We start from the raw sequence: 21,639 nt of genomic DNA, 5'->3' as shown, positions 1-21,639 counted from the left end.
GCACACCTGTTAATTGAAATGCATTCCAGGTGACTACCTCATGAAGCTGGTTGAGAGAATGCCAAAAGTGTGGAAAGCTGTCATCAAGGCAAAGGGTGGCTACTTTGAAGAATCTCAAATATAAAATATATTTTGATTTGTTTAACACTTTTTTGGTTACCACATGATTTGATATGTGTTATTTCATAGTTTTGATGTCTTCACTATTATTCTACAATGTAGAAAATAGTCAAAATAAAGAAAAACCCTTGAATGAGTCAGTGTGTCCAAACTTTTGACCGGTACTGTATGTTTGCTACATAATGAAACTATTGGTCATTATTTTTGGAGTGGGGACTGTCTACAAATGAATCTGGAGTTTCATTGTTGGAATGAATTTCTCCATGGTAAGTACAGTTCAACACAGATGAGAACACTTCTTTATTTGTCCAGATCATTATGTGTTGCACAGACGAGAACAGTTATTTCACTGCATAATAGACGTAATTCCCAAGTAGACCCAACAAGAGGCGCTATAGGATCAGGTTTCAGATGGAAAGGGGTGTCTTTCTGGGGGAGGGAAAGGGGATACCTAGTCAGTTGCGCAACTGCATTCAACCGAAATCTGTCTTCCGCATTTAACCCAAACTCTCTGAATCAGAGCGGCTTGGGAAAAGTAATAATATGGGTGGACCTTTCTCTTCTCATCCTTGAACTTGTTTTTTTTGTCTCCTTCTCTCTTTCTCTCTCCCTCTCATATTCACATGCATAATAGACTCAGTGTAACTCGGGAAAGAGTTAAACTCATTAAGTAGTGTTGATGGGTCCAGCCAGTTTGGCAGTGGAAACAAGGGACAACCAGATTACAAATGTCCGACACAGATGGGTGCTGATGAGACGCCTTGCATTTAGCAAAGAAAACAAGTCACTTGTACAGAACGTTCACCATTTCATCTACAACAGTCTTATCTCAAAAGACCTGCTAGTTGGACTGTCTTTCAATAGATGTTGGTTTTCCGGGGCCTGCCTGACTATGTAAAGCTGTGAACCAGTAAATAAAGCCAATGAAAGCACTGTTTAAACTGGGATAGAAAAGTGATGTGATGTCTTTAGAGCTTATTTATGTTTCCCGTGTTCCTTTAAAACCAAAGCCAAACACCCTCACAGAGGAAGTGTCCTGTGGTGGTCTGTCACTGGTACCAGTCCTGATTGAAAAACAACCCCAGTCACTCACATAGTCGTCGCCCCCCCCCCCCCCCCCCCCCCAGCCCCCCCGCTGTCCCGACTCCGGTCCGGTTCCACCCCCAGCAGTGACAATCACAGGACAGTGACAGAGTGGACTGAGCCGGTTCTGTGTTCTGCTGACAAAAGGGACACATGGAGACTGAGAGGTCCAGAACCTCTGCCCTCTCTGGGAACTGGGCCCAGGGTTCTCTGCAGGGTTCTAGCCTATGGGCCTGCGGAGCGCCGGACCCCCAAAAACCGGTTCTGTTTGCATTCTCCAATGTTCCAGAGCTGGCTGCTAGGCAGTAACCGTGACAACGTGTATATTGTGGTGTGATCAGAGCCTGCTGAGCAAGAAGGGAACAAGACAAACAGAGGGCCTTAACTCTGTCAGTACACACATGGGGAGGCTGAGAACACACACCCACACACATATTTTTCTCGCTCCTCTCTATTTTCTCCCATCCTTTCTCTCACCATCAATGAATAAATGGACATAAATTCCCAAAATGCATTCATTCGCATATGTGTACGGCTGTGAATGAATGGACATGTGCATCTGTATATAACTATGAGTAAGATTTGCTTGTGTGCCCCAACAAAGATCCCTCTTTAATTTCATAGGCAGCTTGTGTCACCGAATTTGTCTCAATCACAAGCTTTCCCTTCACAGCCGAGAAGGAGCTTTACTGCGATACAGTGGGGGATCTGTGGCTTTTCTAAACACAGACGGCGCATTTTAGACACCGGCTGCCTCTCAATGGTCAAAAAGCGTTTCCCTCTCCTAATCTCCTTTCCTTAATCTGCACTGACCAGAACGAGCTGGACAGGTGAATGTACATTCACAGTTGGCACCCCACCATACTGCTTTCACCTGTCCTGTCCCATTAGACCAGTCCCTTTTCAGAAGTCTGCACTGAAACCATGCTCTTCTTTCATACCCTTGCTAATGTGAAAGCACTGATTAGACGAAAGCTTCATGGTGGATTCTCTACTCTGACCTATTGGAGAGCTAGGAGAAACCATCTCCATAGTGTTGTCCACTCAAGTGCTTCCCAAGCTGTTTCTCACCCAGACTGGTTCCTAACTGGCTAGAACCTGTTCACTTGGTGAGTCACCAAAACACTCCAACCGCGTTATGTGGGTCACAGTTTCAATAAGTTCTGTCAACTGTGCCCTCCTCTTCCTGGCTTTCATTGCTGCGCTTTGTCACCTTAGCCTACTTCAAGAGTCACTTCAGCCCCACCTCGCTTCATCTCGGATGCAGATCAGGTTTGAAAACCTTGTCTGATGAGAAAAGTAAGCAGTCTGAGAGAGCGATAAGGCCTCTCATTTTAATGAAACTTCCCATTATGCAGCCTCAGACACTCAATGGTGGCTTGTTAGACAGAGGAGAATTTCATGCCGCAGCAAAAAAACGGATGGTCTGGCCCGAACAAACAAGAGACCAGACCAAAAAAGGCCCCTCATCCGTCGTCATGGGAACCACAGGGGAACTGAAGGGTTTGGGAAAGCGCGGGTTGTTTTGGTCGCCTAGTGCCCCCTTTATCCCTCATTCTTCCCTCTCTCCTCTCGTCTCCCTCTCTTGGTTCTGTTTGGTGACTGCGAGGGGGTCTTCAGTGTGACGGTAGCTTGGCAACTCCCCCAGTGGCTGGACATTGATATGCAGTGAGGGGACTGGGACTGGGGAGAGGGCTGAGGAACAATGCTCTCCTTATGAGAGTCGTCCCCCCCCCTCAGGCCCAGGCAGAACTAAGTGGGAGGACAAATATTTCAGCTCAGGGAGCCGAGAAGCAACACATAAGACAGGGTCAACCAGCCGAAGGATCCTCACTGTCAATGTCCTCTGTGCTGTTAGTGTGTGTGTGAGAGGGATGATGGATGAGTATATGTGTCTGTGACAAAGAATGTGTGTGTGTGTACTTGTGTGTGTATGCGTCCGTGTGTGTGCATGTGTGTTCGTGCATGTGTGAGTGTGTGTGTGTGTGTGTGTGTGTGTGTGTGTGTGTGTGTGTGTGTGGGCAGACGTGGTGGTCTCTTTAAATTGACAGTGACTTGTTCATGCTCTGATAGATGCATGCTTTCCCTCAGCCATGATTTATTTGCCAGTAAAAACAAGACCACAGACACTGTCTCACTATTTATTGAGCACTGAATAAAAAACATACAAAACACCCGCTACTAAATACTACCTCAGATAAACTATGTTAGATTCAAATCAGACATAATTGCAGTAAATTCACAATATAAGAGAATATATACTAATTCCAAAGAAAAACTCTGGATTTATTGATCATTTTTAACTACATTCATATGATTTGACTGATCTCTTTTTGAGGAGTGAAAGTTTTCCAGATTGTACACATGTACACTGAAATACACTGAAACATGTACACTAAAATATTGTTCATTGGGTCCTGCAATCTGAGCAGGTCGAAATTCCAGTATTGTGTCACATTATAGATGTACTATTGTAAAGTGGTTGTTCCACTGGATATCATAAGGTGAATGCACCAATTTGTAAGTCGCTCTGGATAAGAGCGTCTGCTTAATGACGTAAATGTAATGTAAATGTAATGACAGCAAACCACAATAGATATCAGCATTGTATCAGTCAGATTGTACTCTACACAGATTCACCATTTTGATAGGGATTGGTTAGGTTCTATCTCGACTTACAGTATATCAACATATTGACACAGGAGCCATTGTGTGGACTAGTGGTTACATTAATCGCTTTGAATAATAATAATCATAATAATAGCGTTTATCTGTAGAATAGACGTGGTGTAAAATCTGGGCACGGTATCAACAACGCGTCTCAGAGTAGGAGTGCTGATAAAGGATCTGTCCATATAATAATATTCAAGTTTGATCCAAAAGGCAAAACTGATCCTAGATCAGCATTCCTACACCGAGACGCTTGGTGGATATGGGCCCTGAGCAATGTTCGTAGCTCTGCAGAAGATGCTCAGCAGCATGGTTTTTGATGGGCAAAATGATGAGAAGACCCTGAGCAACACAACAAACAATACTGGAACAATTCCTAACACACCAGACCGTTGATTTGCGCCCACTGCCACATTGCTCTGGAGAGATCCTAGACGACTACACTGTACTGGTTGTTAGTTACTTAGCTAATGACAAGGTCAATGAATATTTACACCACGTGTAAACAGCCTGTCACCAGCAGTAGTGGGTGTTATGACTGGCGTTTGACGGGTACCATTCTACCACATTCCTTCCCTTGTAGATCACTGTGAGATGGGGAGCAGGGGGTTAGAAGGAGGTTAGAGAGGGAACATGTACCCCACAGACACAGTCAGAGGATCCCTCAATGGCTCTTTCTGTTGTTAATCTCTACTAATAAAAACTCAGGAAGTTAAAAAAAAAATACACCAAGAATCCAGACCATTATTCACAGCTAAGATAATTGTTTTCTTTTTTTTTGTAAGGATAATGGAACGTCTTTGTTGGTGTTCTTTTTATTATAAGAGAGTATAGAAACTAGTTTAAAAAAAGTTGAGAAACGTTTATGGCAGTTGATTCAGCTCTCTTCTAGCTTTCAGCTCCACCACTACAATTGATATGTTGTCTCGTGTCATAATGGTTAAGTTATCTTCATAACTTATCTCACGGCTGGGAGGGATTGAAGACAACCAAAGCCCTAAGCCAAGAGTTCATCAAGTAGTCATAACCATAATTCTCTCAAAACCAATGACCTTAAACTCATAAAAAGTTGTCTTTAAGAAGGAAGTCGCCCCCGATGCATGATGATGTCAACAGTGCTGAGTCTACCTTTCATCTCGATGGTCTTCTTGGTAAAATGAAGGTCGAATAAGTCACTCTCTAAAGACCCAGCATCATAGAGATCCTTTATCTTCATTCAGTTCAATGCCCAGCACAGCCACCGTGGGCCGAGAGAGGTTGGGGTAAGAGAGCTAAAGGTCTAAGGGGGGCTTGGTCACTTTGTGCTTCAATGAAGTGACTCCTGGCTAGTCAGGGAGAGGACCTCAGCAGGGTGTTCCGATGACCATGAGAGAGGAGCTGTCTTTGGCCTTGTCGTAGAAGATGGCTGGTGTGGTCCCAGACACAATCGTCAGCTTCTCCTCCTTGGTGGAGGACGGAGAGAGTGATGACGGAGAGGAGAGGGAGGTGGAGGCCGCTGTGGCGGTAGTGGAGGAAGACAATGAGGAAGAGGCTCCGTCTGGTAGACACTCCTCACAGCAGCAACAACAACAGTCCATGAAGGCCTGGCCCAGTGACCGACACAGACACAGGAACAACACCGGTGTCACCGAGCAACGGACAAACAACAGGAACTGGCCAATCAGAGCCAGCAGGGCCTCAGTTGTCGTGGAGACGGGGTTGGCGATGTAGGCCAGGGCGATGTTGCAGACGTTCTCGGGGAGGTTACACGCGGCGTAAACGATGGCCAACGCCACGACCGTGGAACTCAACCTACGCTCCCTCTTCAGCTGCTGCTGCTTCTTAGGAGCGGAGTTGGATGACGACGAAGAGGAGGTGGAGGTGGAGGAAGGGCGTACTCTTTTCCCTCCTACTACCGTGGTTGCCCCCTGTTTCCTCCGTGCCTCTTCAGCGACAACGTGCCTCGTCACCAGCTGGCAGGCGAGGGTGAAGAGGAGCGGCAGGCAGAAGTAGCAGCCGAAGCACCACCACATGCGGGCCTCGTGGTAGGTCAGCACCAGGGAGTAGACCGACTCAGGCAGGCTGAGGGAGGGCCTCCGGACACACAGGTCCACCACGAAGCCCCCTGGCTGGACGGAGACCTCCTGGGTGAGCTGCCATAGCAGCAGCTCTGGAGCGGCCAGGACCATGGAGCCGATCCAGACCACAGACAGCTTGGCCAGGATGGACTGGCAGGGCTCCACCCGCGGGGCCTGGGGCTGGGGGCTGGTCGCTGCGTGGAACCGGTCGATGGTCAACGCACACAGGCTGAATGTGGCTACTCCCAGAGAGGTCACCTAGAAGGAGAGGGGTAGGAGAAGGAGGGAGGGAGAAATAAGTAAGAAGAGGGGGGAGAGATGTAGGGAGGGAGGCGAAACAGGCAGAGAAAGTGAAGATGGGAGAGAGGGGTGAGGGAAAAGAAGGAGAGGAGAGAAGAGGACAGTGGAAAGGAGAGAGGGAGAGTGAATGAGATAGATGGAGTGACACTGGTTTCAATACAAGATGTTCATTTGGCAGGTCTTGATGCTGATTCTGAGGCTTCTCCAACCTGCCAAAGAAAAAACTGGGTGAAGCACTACTGCCCCGAATAGACGCCCCAGGAATATGCAAATGTCCTAAGCTTGGTTAAAAAGAGCATATAGACTAACATTAGAGCGTCCTGTCTGACCCAGATCCCCTCCTCGATTGAGTTCCTAACAACCTCAATTAGTTAAGCACACCCCGCCAGACTATTAACGTGGGGCACTTGTTAGCATAACAATGGGCTAACTACCGTAACACAGAGTGGTCTGGCAGACTGGGGCGTTCTGAAGACAGCTATATTCACGGGCAGTGGTGCACATAGTGTAACTACAACTATAAAACACACACATTATAGTGATTACGTATAGTTTGTGTTTGAAATATATAAATACCCAGACAAGTAGAACAGCCAGTGCTGGGCTAGCACCATCAACCCTGCAAGTGCACTATTTCAACCCTGATGGCAGATGCCCCATCGCACTAACACAGGGAGTATTCATACTCAAAAATGTGAATAGTAGCCTAACACCCATATATATAAATAAAAAGATAAGACATTTTACAATAAGAGTTATTTGTATCTCTTCATGGACTCTTTATTTATATCTTTGCTACCTATCACTAGGCATATGACCATCCCGTTCCTATATGTGTAGCTAGGTATAATCATTTGTAATTATACAAAAGTATGAAAACTTGTGTGTATGACTGGCCTAGCCCTACTGTTCAATAATGGGAGAACGAGGAGAGCTAGATCCCATGCAGAAATACGGGCACCTGCGCATGACGCAACAGTTGCATCTTTTTGCGCTTGTGAACGCACACGGCCGAAAGGTCCTCACGTACGTGGACGTTCAATGTGAACTTTTTACCTCCATGTAAGGCACAATCCGACATGACAAGTCGCCTAGCAACCGTCTCTTGGTGAGCTCGTTGAAGACGACCACCGGCATGCAGAAAAAGAGCACGAGGAAGTCCCAGAACGCAAGGCTGGCCAGGATGCAGTTCCACGCGCTCTTCAGGTAATAGTTGTGCCAAACGATACACATGAGCGCGAGGTTACCGATGATGCCCATGGCGAATAGGATGAGGGCCAGCAGCATCACTGCGTAAGCCCGGTAGGAGCTGTCAGTTACCGGGTAGAGTGGGTTGTGGAGCAGCACCGACCCCTTGGAATCTCTGTCTGGGGTGCTGTTGGCCAGGTGTGCATTCTTGGGCGTGGTAAAGTAGCCGTCCGGGTCATACGGTCTGGGGTGTTGGTAGCTGTGGGGAGACTGCTGGTCCCGTTTTCTCGAGCTCCCATCCTTGGCGCCCCGGGGGATTCTCTTTAGGTTTGCGTCTGGTTCCTGCAACAGAGATTCGATATATCCTCCTCCAATCTGATTCAGATTCACCCCAGAGTCTGACTCTCCGTTCCCCGTGGTTAATACACGTGCTGACCCGTCCCTGTCTTGGGTCCTCAGCGCCGTGTAACCAGAGCCGACATGTCGGGGCTCCGCAGCCCCCAGGAAAAGTACGAACAAAGCAAAAAGCGGAGTCATTTTACCTTGATAGAACGCTCAGAGCAAAGTACGTAAATATTCTGAAAGTGTTGAGCTTGTTTATAAGGGATTACTCCATAAAAGCCAAAATGTATTCACAAATAGTTTCAGAAGCGTATCCAAAAATCCGTCCACCGGCTGGTCCTGATGTAGAAGTTTTGAGCGTCTGTCTGGCCCCAATATTCACTCATGCCCTGCACATTCAAGAGACCACATCCGCCCTCTGGTGGCCTAGATGGGCGAGACAAGGAACTCAAGCCCTGTAATTCAGAGCAAAAGCCTAGTTCAGTTCAATCAAAGCAAGGCAATTCATCATGGCCATATTTCCCACAAAAGTGGCAGAAAGCAGGCCTAAAACAAAAAAAAAACACAATGTCCAGTGGACAGGAGATGTTAGGAAAATATATTGTTCAAAAGAGCCATTTTTATTGAATAGACTTTTTCTTATGTCTTTCTATAGAATGTATTTATTACAGGCCTACAGGTGATTTATTTACGTTAGAGAGATCTCCACACTCCAACAGCGATCTAATTTTTCTAATTTTCCACGGCAACTGGATTATTTAATGATGGTGTTCCATGCAAAGCAAACAGCAATCCTGATTGGCATTTTATGGATGTAGGCCAAAGCCACAGACACCCTGGTAGAGACAGAGAATAACCTAAATTCCATTTTTTGAGTTGGATAGATCGAAGTAGAAAGAGAAAGATGGAGAGATAGATGGAGAGGTAGATAGGGGAGACTGGGGCACAAGGTAACACTTTCGTTCCTTTTCTTATTCATGAAAAGGTGATTTGAGTTAGATTAATAATATTTGTTATAACAACATACAGTGCCTTCAGAAAGTATTCACACCCTTGAATTTTTTTGGAAAAGCTGCAATGTCTTGAGTCAATAAGTATTCAAGCCTTTTGTTATGGCACGCCTAAATAAGTTCAGGAGTAAAAATGTGCTTAAAAAGTCACATCGTACTTGCGGGGTGGCAGTTAGCCTAGCGGTTAAGAGCTTGGGGTCACTAACTATAAGGTTGCTGTTTTGAATCGCCGAGCTGATAAGGTGAAAAATCTGCCAATGTGCCCTTGAGCAGCAAGGCACTTAACCCTAGTTTCTCTGGATAAGAGTGTCTGCTAAGTGACAAAAAAATATATTACATAGACTCACTCTCTGTGCAATAATAGTGTTTAACATTATATTTAAACGACTACCCCATCGCTGTACCCCACACACACAATTAAATGTAATGTCCCTCAGTCGAGCAGTGAATTTCAAGCACAGATTCATCCACAAACACCAGGGAGATTTTCCAATGGTTCGCAAAGAAGGGCACATGTTGGTAGATGGGTAAAAAAAAATGCAGACATTGAATATCCCTTTGAGTATGGTGCAGTTATTAATTACACTTTGGATGGTGTATCAATATATCCCAGTCACTACAAAGATACAGGCGCCCTTCCTAACTCGTTTGCCAGAGAGGAAGGAAACCGCTCAAAATCCCACCATGAGGCCAATGGTGATTTTAAAACAGTTACAGCGTTTAATGGCTGTGATAGGAGATAACTGAGGATGGATCAACAACATTGTAGTTACTTCTAACATAAATTACAGTGAAAAGAAGGAAGCCTGTACAGAAGAAAAATATTCCAAAACATGCATCCTGTTTCCAATAAGGCACAAAAGTAATAATGCAAAAAATGTGGCTAAGAAGTTAACTTTTTGTCCTGAATACAAAGCGTTATGTTTGGGGGCAAATCTAACACAACAAGAATGGTGGTGGCAGCATCATGTTATGGGTATGCTTGTCATCAGCAAGGACTAGGGAGATCTTTGGGGGATATAAAGAAATGGAATAGAGCTTAGCACAGGCAACATCCTGTAGTGAAACTTATTTCAGTCTGCTTTCCAACAGACACTGGGAGACAAATTCATCTTTCAGCAGGACAATTACCTAAAACACAAGGCCAAATATACACTAGAGTTGCTTATCAAGACAACATCGGCAAGACTTGAAAATGGCTGTCTAGCAATGATCAACAACCAACTTGATAGAGCTTGAATCATTTTTTCAAGAATAATTGGCAAATATTGTACAATCAAGGTGTGAAAAGCGCTTAAGACTTGTACACACTGCAGGCCTTAATGCTCAAATCAGTTTTGTTTTTCAAATCAGTTTTGGACTACTGACTGTACAAACACAAAGTTACCAGTGACCAAATCAGATGTGTCTGTTCAGACAGTCATTTGCTGATACAAAACAAATAATGTTTGGCTAGCCACAGCATTCAACTAGCCATTTAGCTTTCTAGCACGTTGACTCGTTTATATGTAAACAATTAACAAGCTATTAAGCTACCACATGTTCTTGTCAAACTGTGAACACAGTAGCTAGTGAGCAACAAGATATGCCAAATAAAGATATGCCAAAAAAGATATGCCAAAAAAACACTTCTTGAAGACAAATAAATCAGATTTGACCGTTCAGATGTAAGTCACATGGCCAGGAATCAGATTTGTATCAGACTTGGAATGTGGCATAAAATATCAGATTTCATGTGCTTTTTGGCTGTTCATCAAAGTAGACTTTAATGACATATGCCATTTAGCAGACGCCTTTATCCAAAGCAAACTGTGTACATGGTAGTGGAAACAGATCATAGAAACAAGATTACAATTGTGATATCATGGATGGTCAGTCCTTGCATCTATAGCGCTGTCTATGAATTTGAGAGTGGTTACATGTCTCCATCCCTCAGCTTTTAACCAAAAGAGGACCAGGGAGGCACTTATTGTTATTGTTTCTACTGCTGATTGCCTCTTTAAGAAGTTAAGATGCAGATTAAATACACTCCGAAATATGTTACAGATACTATACAAATGTCCTATCACTCAGACAGTTAGTGAATACACAGCATTCAGCACAGCAAACAATCAATCAATCAAATGTATTTTACAAAAGCCCTTTTTATATCAAAATAATAACCACAGTGGTTATAGACGGTGCAACAGCTCAACACCTCAGGAGCAAATGTCAGAGAGAGAGAGTCGAAACAGCAGGACCGGGACAAGTTTGAAACGGGTCAACAACAAAAAATATCGGTAGAAAAATAATTCCACTCCGATTCCCTTTATGGATGGGTGTATCTTTGAATTCGCTGTTGAATGGCCAGCTCCTTCTCCATTTTTGGAACACCAGCCCGCTCCCCCAAAAGTGATCTTTTATGGTCTTCGCTGATCTCACTCTCCGTCAGCTCCATCTGAGGCGTATAGGGGCAGACCTCGGTTGTATACTGGTGGTTGTGAGCGCAATCTAGCTGGGCACTGAGCTCTTTAGTGATGGTCTCGGTGGACCTCTTCTCCACCGCAGCACAGGAACACTCTGGCACCCAGGGGTCCGTTTGGCATGCTGTACTAACTAACCGTTCTTTCCTGTTGGTAGAAAAATATTAAGGCAACTATTAGGCTATAGGTATATTCAAGAATCACTGCATATACCGTAAATTCCGGACTATAAGCCGCAACTTTTTTCCCAGGCTTTGAACCTCGCGGCTTAAACAATGACGCGGCTAATATATGGATTTTTCCCGCTTTCCATTTTTTTTTCTCCAAAAAACCACATTCTGTGACGTGCTCAGTTTTTTGGCGGCATGAAGCTTTCATTAGACCAATGAAATTGCCGAACGGGTTAAGGTCAAACAACTTTTTTGTTTACTGTTTAGATTAAATCGAGCGCTCTCAAACTTCCCATCATTCTGATTACGGTAGTCATTATGTCACCCTCATCATGGCAATGATGAGGGTGAGAAATGCATATGATGCAGCTTTCAAGTCCTTGGGTAGTTTACTGAGGGATTTTTTTTTGGAGCCAATTCATACAGCCTGTCGCTATACTGTTCATGTTAGAATTACTACTTGTTTTAGCCTTCTTTGTTGTCCGCACCTAACCTCATTCTCTTCCATTCACTCTACCCGCTTATACTCAATACCACAGACAATTTGCAGATATGGACCCTGTCACCTCTCATGTAATTACACAATATGACCACACAGAGGCAGTGTAAGATTCTCTCTCTCGCTCTCTCAACTAAGGATGCTTGCCACCTGCTAAGGTATGACAGAGAAAGTCATGAGTTGTGTTTGAATACTCATACTAACCGTACTATTTGTGATGTAAATTGAGTATGTAGTATGCTTACTGGACAAGCAGTGGACACTACTTCCGTGCTTTTAGGCCCCATAATGCAATTATTCAGAAAATGGGCCTGGATTTGATTTGAGGAAAATGATGGAAAAAATGCAGCCGAAGTTCGACGAGAGCGTATACAAATGTATTGCTTTAACCAATTATGACAAATGTTAAGAAAATGTTGAGCAATGTAATAAAGTAAGGACTTTTCAAATGAGTTATGTTACACGTTATGTTGGCTGACAATTTGTTAGCTACGCTATCCTTACGAACCGCATAACATATCATTACAGCAGTATGTACCGGTATGTTAGCTAGCTATCTAATGTTATTTAGCTACTAATACATTGAATTGGCCAGTATATTAACTATATGCTATCTAATTAACTACCCAACATTTATTGACTTGATTATTCACATCATTCTTAGCTAAGTGGTATAGTCATTATGCGTTCTCAATGGACAATGTTAATGAAGTCGTAAGATGCCTAGCTAGTAATTTGTTATGCTACCAAGCTAGTGGTAGCATAACAACAGCATCAACTTCCGGTAGACAGGCGAAGCGCTAGTACGCTCAACTGAAAGGATACCATTCATTTACAGTATACAAAAATGAACTAATAGTATGTAGTATGTAATTAAGTATATAGTATGTTAGTATGGGTATTCGAACACATCTATGGTCTTGACTAGCATACCATTTATAGTTTTATTCCTGTTACAGCAGATGCCTTCCAAACATCCAATATTTTCTGTATGCAATCATTTCATGGAGAAATATAGCCACCATCATCACCTTTATTATGAAAGGGACCTTATTGTAGTTATTTTAGTTATCACTGTTCTGGCCTATTTCGCCTATTTCTATGGGCACAAGTACTGTTCATGACACCAACTGTTCACACCCCTCTTGATGGTGGAGAGAATTTTGCAGGTTTAAAGTTGATTTCCTGGAATTCTACACATTTTGTTATGGGGTTCAAAGAAACTGTAGCAGTTTTAAAGAAAATGTCCTTGCAATTGTATACATTTTGCCATTTGTAATGTGTATTCATGTGATATTTGAGTGACAAAAAAATTACAGCAATATCTATGGGCTAAAAAACCTAAATAAAAAAACTTGAATTGACATAGGATAGTTGATTTAAATACAAAAACTAGGACGCTCGTAGGCCTTACCCTCTTCAAAGACATACATGGTAATTATGACCACTTCTGGGGGCCGTCCTCCAACCAATCAATGTTTTTGCAATGTGAACTGACATGTTGTCCATCCAATCATAGGATTAGGATCATGCTAACAATGTAGTTGATTTTTTGTTGAAGAACCCCTTTATTGCCGCATCGATCATGTAATGGATGAATGGATGAACGTCTGTGTATTCGAACTGCGCAACACAACGAGAAGGTAAGAAGAAAGTGTCACAAGCAGCTTATTGGCAAGAGTTGGCTTTTACTTAGGGCACAACGAGAGGGAAAGTTCAGCTAACAGGGGCAGCTACAAGGAGCTTACAGAGGTATTTGCACATTACGATGCTTTACTTGCTGAGCATATAGAAGTTTGTACTGTCTTCTCTGGGATGTCGAAATCAATTAATCGCATCATCCATTAAAAGGGAGATTAAAAAGAGAGGAGTGACGCAGCGCATCTTTTCACGCTTGCTCAAGTAAGCTTTCCACTTTCTTCCGGGTTTTATTTAGCAAAGGTAATAACAGATCATGACACCCGACAGACACAAGCAAAAAGTCTTTACATAAATGTTGCAGAAGCCTAGGCACACCAAAACATTAGAGATCTGACACGCTGTATGGGATGAAAACGAGACGATATTTCAGTCTGATCAACTGTAGGCTACTAATAATAGAGCCCAACAGTGGAGGTGTCATAATACCCATAAAACCTAGCGATCAAACAGGGAAATGGTTTGTGGCGTGATGTTGTAATAACCATGGAAATCTCTCGGACAAGGTGACTTATCAATATATTCGGCTATATTTACTCTCAGATTCGAAAATCCTAATTGGCATCAAAGTAGACATCATACAGGACTACAAATCCCTGCAAGCTCCTACACGTCATCTCTAGCTGACACCTTTGCTAACAGGTATTGTGTCAATTTAAAACTTGCACAAGACAGTTCAAAGAATCGTCAATTTAAAGAAATGTAGCCAATGTATACTTTACAAAATGTAGATTGCCTCAATTTGGCAGTTTCGTCCAGATCATCATGGCATTTGTAGTTCTTTATGATAGCTAAATTAGCAGCTAATTAGCATTTTGTTTAGGGGGGGGGGGGGGGGTAAATACAGGCAAATATATTGATAGAAGTCACCTTGTCCTGGAGAGATTTACACGGTTATCAAAACGTCATGACAGTGTAAGCCTACACGAAACACAAAAATGTGGAACCATTTCCTTGTTTGACCGCTAGGTTTTATGTGTATTATGTCATACTGTAGTACTCTATAGCAGCTGTATACAGCCTATGTGCTCTGTCCATCGACAGCTCCAACAGCTGAGCCTCTTCATTGCTTGGCAAAGTGACGCTTCCCATCTCCACTTGAAAGGGGTCCAGTATCCAGTCATCTTGTCTCCTGTTTTCCTCCGGGAAGTAGTTGCAAAACTTTCCCTGCAACTTGACAAGATTCTGTTTAACAGGTTTCAGGGTGTCGCTGTGCACTTTGTTGATCAGATTCTGAATCTCAAAATCAGCATTGAGAAACATGTCAATCCTCCCGTTAGAAACATGATTTGCCCAAACGGCAAGCTTCATCTTGAAGGCATCCACTTTGTCCCTCTGTTCAAATCGATTGTGCCACCTCCCTTGCGTTGACACATTGAGAGAATTCAGAAGATCTAAAATATCCGCCAGGTAGGCAACTTGCCTACCACAGCAATCTCTGCTCGAAGCTCAGTCAGGGTGAACACATTAATAACATTATGCATTTAAAGCCCATTTGTTTGTCAGGAGAAAATGTGAATGTGATCAAATTTGGTTTATATGCAAACTTGTTCTGGCTAGACCTTTTCGATCCAAAATTATTCACTTGAATTAATAAATCATCATAATAGTGATGACATAGATTAATTTTTAATTAGGCCTGCAGTTGCATAGGCCTGTGCTATGCAAACATGCATAAAGGAAGCTCAGCCCTGTGAGTTCTATTGTCCATCTGTTGTTGCCTCTGTGTCTGGGTAGAGGAAACCCCCCTGTTAGTCTAGTCTAAATATAATTCATATGAACAAGTATAAGGTTGCTGTAGTTTGACAGGGTTTTCATCCTCCCCAGGGCTTGTTGACCAAACCTTGTTTACCAAACCTATGGTGGTGCTGCTGTAATGGAATGTACAGTGCATTCGGAAAGTATTCTCACCCCTTGACTTTTCCCACATTTTGTTACATTACAGCCTTATTACATTTTTAATTATTATTATTTTTTGTCATTTTAGCAGACGCTCTTATCCAGAGCGACTTACAGTAGTGAATGCATACATTTCATACATTTTGTTATCTTTTTTTCCCCCCATACTTATTCTAAAATGGATTAAATAAAAAATAGTCCACATCAATCAACACACAATACACCATAATGATGAAGCGAAAATAGGTTTTTAGACATTTTTGCAAATGTATATACAGTATCTCACAAAAGTGAGTACACCCCTCACATTTTGTAAATATTTGAGTATATCTTTTCATGTGACAACACTGAAGAAATGACACTTTGCTACAATGTAAAGTAGTGAGTGTACAGCTTGTATAACAGTGTAAATTTGCTGTCCCCTCAAAATAACTCAACACACTGCCATTAATGTCTAAACCGCTGGCAACAAAAGTGTATACACCCCTAAGTGAAAATGTCCAAATTGGGCCCAATTAGCCATTTTCCCTCCCCGGTGTCATGTGACTCATTAGTGTTACAAGGTCTCAGGTGTGAATGGGGAGCAGGTGTGTTAAATTTGGTGTCATCGCTCTCACACTCCCTCATACTGACTGGTCACTGGAAGTTCAACATGGCACCTCATGGCAAAGAACTCTCTGAGGATCTGAAAAAAAGAATTGTTGCTCTACATAAAGATGGCCTGGGCTATAAGAAGATTGCCAAGACCCTGAAACTGAGCTGCAGCACGGTGGCCAAGACCATACAGCGGTTTAACAGGACAAGTTCCACTCAGAACAGGCCTCGCCATGGCCGACCAAAGAAGTTGAGTTCACGTGCTCAGCGTCATATCCAGAGGTTGTCTTTGGGAAATAGACGTATGAGTGCAGCCAGCATTGCTGCAGAGGTTGAAGGGGTGGGGGGTCAGCCTGTCAGTGCTCAGACCGTACGCCGCACACTGCATCAAATTGGTCTGCATGGCTGTTGTCCCAGAAGGAAGCCTCTTCTAAAGATGATGCACAAGAAAGCCCGCAAACAGTTTTCTGAAGACAAGCAGACTAAGGACATGGATTACTGGAACCATGTCCTGTGGTCTGATGAGACCAAGATAAACTTATTTGGTTCAGATGGTGTCAAGCGTGTGTGGAGGCAACCAGGTGAGGAGTACAAAGACAAGTGTGTCTTGCCTACAGTCAGGCATGGTGGTGGGAGTGTCATGGTCTGGGGCTGCATGAGTGCTGCTGGCACTGGGGAGCTACAGTTCATTGAGGGAACCATGAATGCCAACATGTACTGTGACATACTGAAGCAGAGCATGATCCCCTCCCTTCGGAGACTGGGCCGCAGGGCAGTATTCCAACATGATAACGACCCCAAACACACCTCCAAGATGACCACTGCCTTGCTAAAGAAGCTGAGGGTAAAGGTGATGGACCGGCCAAGCATGTCTCCAGACCTAAACCCTATTGAGCATCTGTGGGGCATCCTCAAACGGAAGGTGGAGGAGTGCAAGGTCTCTAACATCCACCAACTCCGTGATATCGTCATGGAGGAGTGGAAGAGGACTCCAGTGGCAACCTGTGAAGCTCTGGTGAACTCCATGCCCAAGAGGGTTAAGGCAGTGCTGGAAAATGGTGGTGGCCACATAAAATATTGACACTTTGGGCCCAACTTGGATATTTTCACTTAGGGGTGTACTCACTTTTGTTGCCAGCGGTTTAGACATGAATGGCTGTGTGTTGTGTTATTTTGAGGGGACAGCAAATTTACACTGTTAAACAAGCTGTACACTCAGTACTTTACATTGTAGCAAAGTGTCATTTCTTCAGTATTGTCACATGAAAAGATATACTCAAATATTTACAAAATGTGAGGGGTGTACTCACTTTTGTGAGATACTGTATATATAAAAAAAAAAAACTTTACATAAGAATTCAGACCTTTTGCTATGAGACTCGAAATTGAGCTCAGGTGCATCCTGTTTCCATTGATCATCCTTGAGATATTTCTACAACTTCATTGGATTCCACCTGTGGCAAATTTTAGAAAGGCACACACCTGTCTACATAAGGTCCCACACATAAGGTCCCACAAAAACCCAAGCCATGAGGTCGAACCAATTGTTTCGTAGAGCTCTGAGACAGGATTATGACGTGGCACAGATCTTGGGAAGGGTACCAAAACATTTCTGCAGCATTGAAGGTCTCCAAGAACACAGTGGCCTCCATCATTCTTAACCTGTCTGGGCTAGGGGGCAGTATTTTCACGGCTGGATGAAAAACGTACCCAATTTAAACAGGTTACTACTCTGGCCCAGAAACTAGAATATGCATAGTGTTAGTAGATTTGGATAGAAAACACTCTGAAGTTTCTAAAACTGTTTGAATGGTGTCTGTGAGTATAACAGAACCCACATGGCAGGCAAAAACCTGAGAAAAATCCAAGCAGGAAGTGAAAAGTCTGAGAATTGTAGTTCTTCTTTTGATTCTCTATCGAAGCTCCAGTGTCTGTGGGGTGACGTTGCACTTCCTAAGGCTTCCATTGGCTGTCTAAAGCCTTCAGAAAGTGGTTTGAGCATTTTCCTGTCACTGGGCAGATAATAGGAGCTCAGTTACTGAGTGGTCTGCCTGGCAACAAAGGGGTTGGATATGCTCGGTCTCGCGAGCGCGCCCCTCCTTCTTTTTCTTCTTGAATGAATATGCTATTGTCCGGTTGGAATATTATCGCAATTCTACGTTAAAAATACCATAAATATTGATTTTAAACAGCGTTTGACATTCTTCTAAGTATGGTAATTGAACATTTTGACTTTTCGTCTCTCGTTCTGCGCTCGCGCGTTACCCTTTGGATAGTGCTCTGAACGCACGAACAAAACTGAAGTGTTTGGACATATATGGATTATTTGGAACAAAAACAAAATTTCTTGTGGAAGTAGCAGTCCTGGGAGTGCATTCTGACGAAGATCAGCAAAGGTAATACAATATTTCTAATACTAATTCTGAGTTTAGGTTGCCCCGAATTTGGCGGGTGTCTGAATAGCTCGCCGTGATGGCTGAGCTATGTACTCAGAATATTGGAAAATGTGCTTTATCCGTAAAGCTATTTTAAAATCTGACACAGAGGTTGCATAAAGGAGTAGTCTATCTATAATTCTTAAAATAATTGTTATGTATTTTGTCAACGTTTATGATGAGTATATTTGTAAATTGATGTACACATTCACCGGCGGTTTGGTGGGAATAAATTTTCTGAATATCACGCGCCAATGTAAAATGCTGTTTTTGGATATAAATATGAACTTTATCAAACAAAACATACATGTATTGTGTAACATAATGTCCTAGGAGTGTCATCTGATGAAGATCGTCAAAGGTTAGTGCTTCATTTCGCTGTTTTTTGGGTTTTATTGACACATGTCCTTGCTTGGAAAATGGCTGTGTGATTATTTTTGTCTATGTACTCTCCTAACATAATCTAATGTTTTGCTTTCGCTGTAAAGCCTTTTTGAAATCGGAGAATGTGGTTAGATTAACGAGAAGTGTATCTTTAAAATGGTGTAAAATAGTCGTATGTTTGAGAAAGTTGAATTATGACATTTTGTTGTTTTTGAATTTTCCGCCCTGATATTTCACTGGCTGTGTCCCGCAGGTGGGATGCTACCGTCCCACCTAGCCCATTTAAATGGAATAAGTTTGGAACCACCAAGACTCTTCCTAGAGCTGGTTGCCTGGCCAGACTGAGCAATCGGGGGAGGGCCTTGGTCAGGTGACCAAGAATCCGATGGTCACTCTGACAGAGCTCCAGAGTTCCTCTGTGGAGAAGGGAGAACCTTCCAGAAGGACAACCATATGTGCAGCACTCCACCAATCAGGCCTTTATGGTAGAATGGCCAGACGGAAGCCACTCCTCAGTAAAAGGCACATGACAGCCCGCTTGGAGTTTGCCAAAAGGCACCTAAAGAACTCTCAGATCATGAGAAACAAGATTCTCTGGTCTGATGAAACCAAGATTGAACTCTTTGGCCTGACTGCCAAGTGTCATGTCTGGAGGAAACCTGGCACCATCCCTAAGGTGAAGCATGGTGGTGGCAGCATCATGCTGTGAGGTTGTTTTTCAGCGGCAGGGACTGGGAGGCTAGTCAGGATCGAGGGAAAGATGAACAGAGCAAAGTACAGAGAGATCTGTGATGAAAACCAGCTCCAGAGTGCTCAGGACCTCAGACTGGGGTGAAGGTTCACCTTCTAACAGGACAACGACCCTAAGCACACAGCCAAGACAATGCCGGAGTGGCTTCGGGACAAGTCTCTGAATGTTCTTGAGTGGCCCAGCCAGAGCCCGGACTTGAACCCAATCAAACATCTTTAGAGAGACCTGAAAATAGCTGTGCAGCAGCGCTCCCCATCCAACCTGACAGAGCTTGAGAGGATCTGCTGAGAAGAACGGGAGAAACTCCCCAAATACAGGTGTGCCAAGTTTGTAGCAGCATACCCATGAAGACTTGAGGCTGTAATCACTGCCAGAGGTGCTTTAACAATGTACTGAGTAAATGGTGTGAATACTTATGCAAATGTGATATTTCATTTTTTGTATTTTTAAAAAATAAATTAGCTAAAATATCTAACACCTGTTTTTGCTTTGTCATCATGGGGTATTGTGTGTAGATTGATGAGGGGAAAAAACAATTTAATCCATTTTAGAATAAGGCTGTGGAAAAAGTCCAGGGGTCTGAATACTTTCCGAATGCACTGTATATGCTATTTGTATTTACAGTGTGTGTTGTGTTATTGTTTTTTGTGTGTTCCCAGTCGACTCCTGTCCTGCCCTCAGTGGAAGAGTTGATCTCTTCTCCAACACCATTCATCCATGATGAGCCTGTCCTGCACTGAAGCCTCTGAACACCTCAACCCCAACCCCTGAAGTCAAGTCTCTGAACACCTCTGCTCATGTCTCATACCCTCATTCAGTCACTGCTGTGGTCCCTCCCCAATACTGTATAAGGAGCCCTCTCATTCCCATTCCCCATAATATTGTACTATAAATGTCTTTATTAAATGCTTTAGGTTCAAATAATTTGTCTTTGACAATTTTTGTTACACTTTTTGTCGTCTCCATGCGGTCCGAGCCCATCCTCCTCAATTTTTCAAGTCACTACCCTCCACTGGTGCATGTGTTTGTGTTAGAAAATCACAAACCGCAGAGGAGAATGCCACCAGTCTGCCTTTCCATTGTCTCGAATGCCTTTGTCCAACTCTCCTTTCAACATCACCTTGGTTTCTCACATCGATTATCTTTCACTTCACCAAAGCGGACAGAACTAGATTCTCTGGTTCTTGCTAATCCCTTATATAACAACGGTTCTGTTTAAGGAATGCACACATCTCTCTGTCCCATGATGCAGAAAACCACATCATGGTGTTTTGATCACCTCAGTGGGAACTACCTGAGGGACTGATGTAAATACCTTACATCACTGTCTAGCCTTGCTACAGAGGACAGAGGCACTTTGTAACCATAAATATGTTTTTATCACTTTACCTGAACATAAACCTCTTACCTTATCCTTAGCCATAAATCAGTTGTAGAGAGATACAGTAGTGCAAGTGAGGGGCTTGTAGATAAAGCAATCGATGGTAGACTAATTCATATAAAAACAAAGCCTTTTTCATGAGAACCTTGTCCGTCTAATCATCTGATCAGCAGCAGCAATAATATGTTGCCTAAATGGGAAACAAACCTTCACCAAACTCTTTCATTGGGTTTAACTACTTTATTGCCTTTCACAGTCTGGTAAAGCAGCACTCAGATCCCACATAGAAGTCTCTCTTCCAGATACAGTTTGTTGAAAGGTCTGTAAAACCTTCAAAGACGTTGCTCCTAAGGTACACTATATTGAGAACAGTTGCTGAAGCCATGGCTTTGGTAGGAGGCAGAGCGAATTACATGAAAGAATGGTTAGCTAATCATTGATATGTTTTTTTTAATTTATAATATCAGTCAATCATTTGTAAATGGTCATTTAGAAACTTAAACTTATCAGCACTCTCTGGATGCACTGCAAAACCAAAATCAATTTTCCCAAGGTGAGGCTTGAGTGCCATATAAAACTAATATTACCCTGGCTGC

The 21,639-nt window shown here is 43.2% G+C and overlaps 1 protein-coding gene and 1 long non-coding RNA gene across 3 annotated transcripts; one reads left to right on the top strand and one right to left on the bottom strand.

Moving 5' to 3' along the window:
* Positions 1-3,330: 3,330 nt before the first annotated feature.
* Positions 3,331-8,701, bottom strand: LOC115208137 (G-protein coupled receptor 37-like 1). Of its 2 annotated transcripts, none has more exons than XM_029775973.1 (2): positions 7,551-8,701; positions 3,331-6,188 (listed from the first exon to the last, which is right to left on the bottom strand). In XM_029775973.1, exons 1-2 carry the CDS (start codon positions 7,953-7,955, stop codon positions 5,217-5,219), a joined length of 1,377 nt encoding a protein of 458 aa, XP_029631833.1. In that variant the 5' UTR covers positions 7,956-8,701; the 3' UTR covers positions 3,331-5,216. The 2 variants fall into 2 exon arrangements, with proteins under 2 accessions (XP_029631833.1, XP_029631832.1); XM_029775972.1 differs by having other exon boundaries at positions 7,287-8,699.
* Positions 8,702-13,353: 4,652 nt separating this feature from the next.
* Positions 13,354-20,584, top strand: LOC115208136 (uncharacterized). The gene is made up of 2 exons (XR_003881098.1): positions 13,354-13,544; positions 20,322-20,584. It is a non-coding gene; the product is annotated as an uncharacterized LOC115208136 (long non-coding RNA).
* The last annotated feature ends 1,055 nt before the right edge of the window (positions 20,585-21,639 follow it).

Source organism: Salmo trutta, chromosome 14, assembly GCF_901001165.1.
Source record: "Salmo trutta chromosome 14, fSalTru1.1, whole genome shotgun sequence".
Lineage (NCBI taxonomy): Eukaryota > Metazoa > Chordata > Actinopteri > Salmoniformes > Salmonidae > Salmo > Salmo trutta.
This window is presented reverse-complemented; position numbering and strand designations above follow the sequence as displayed.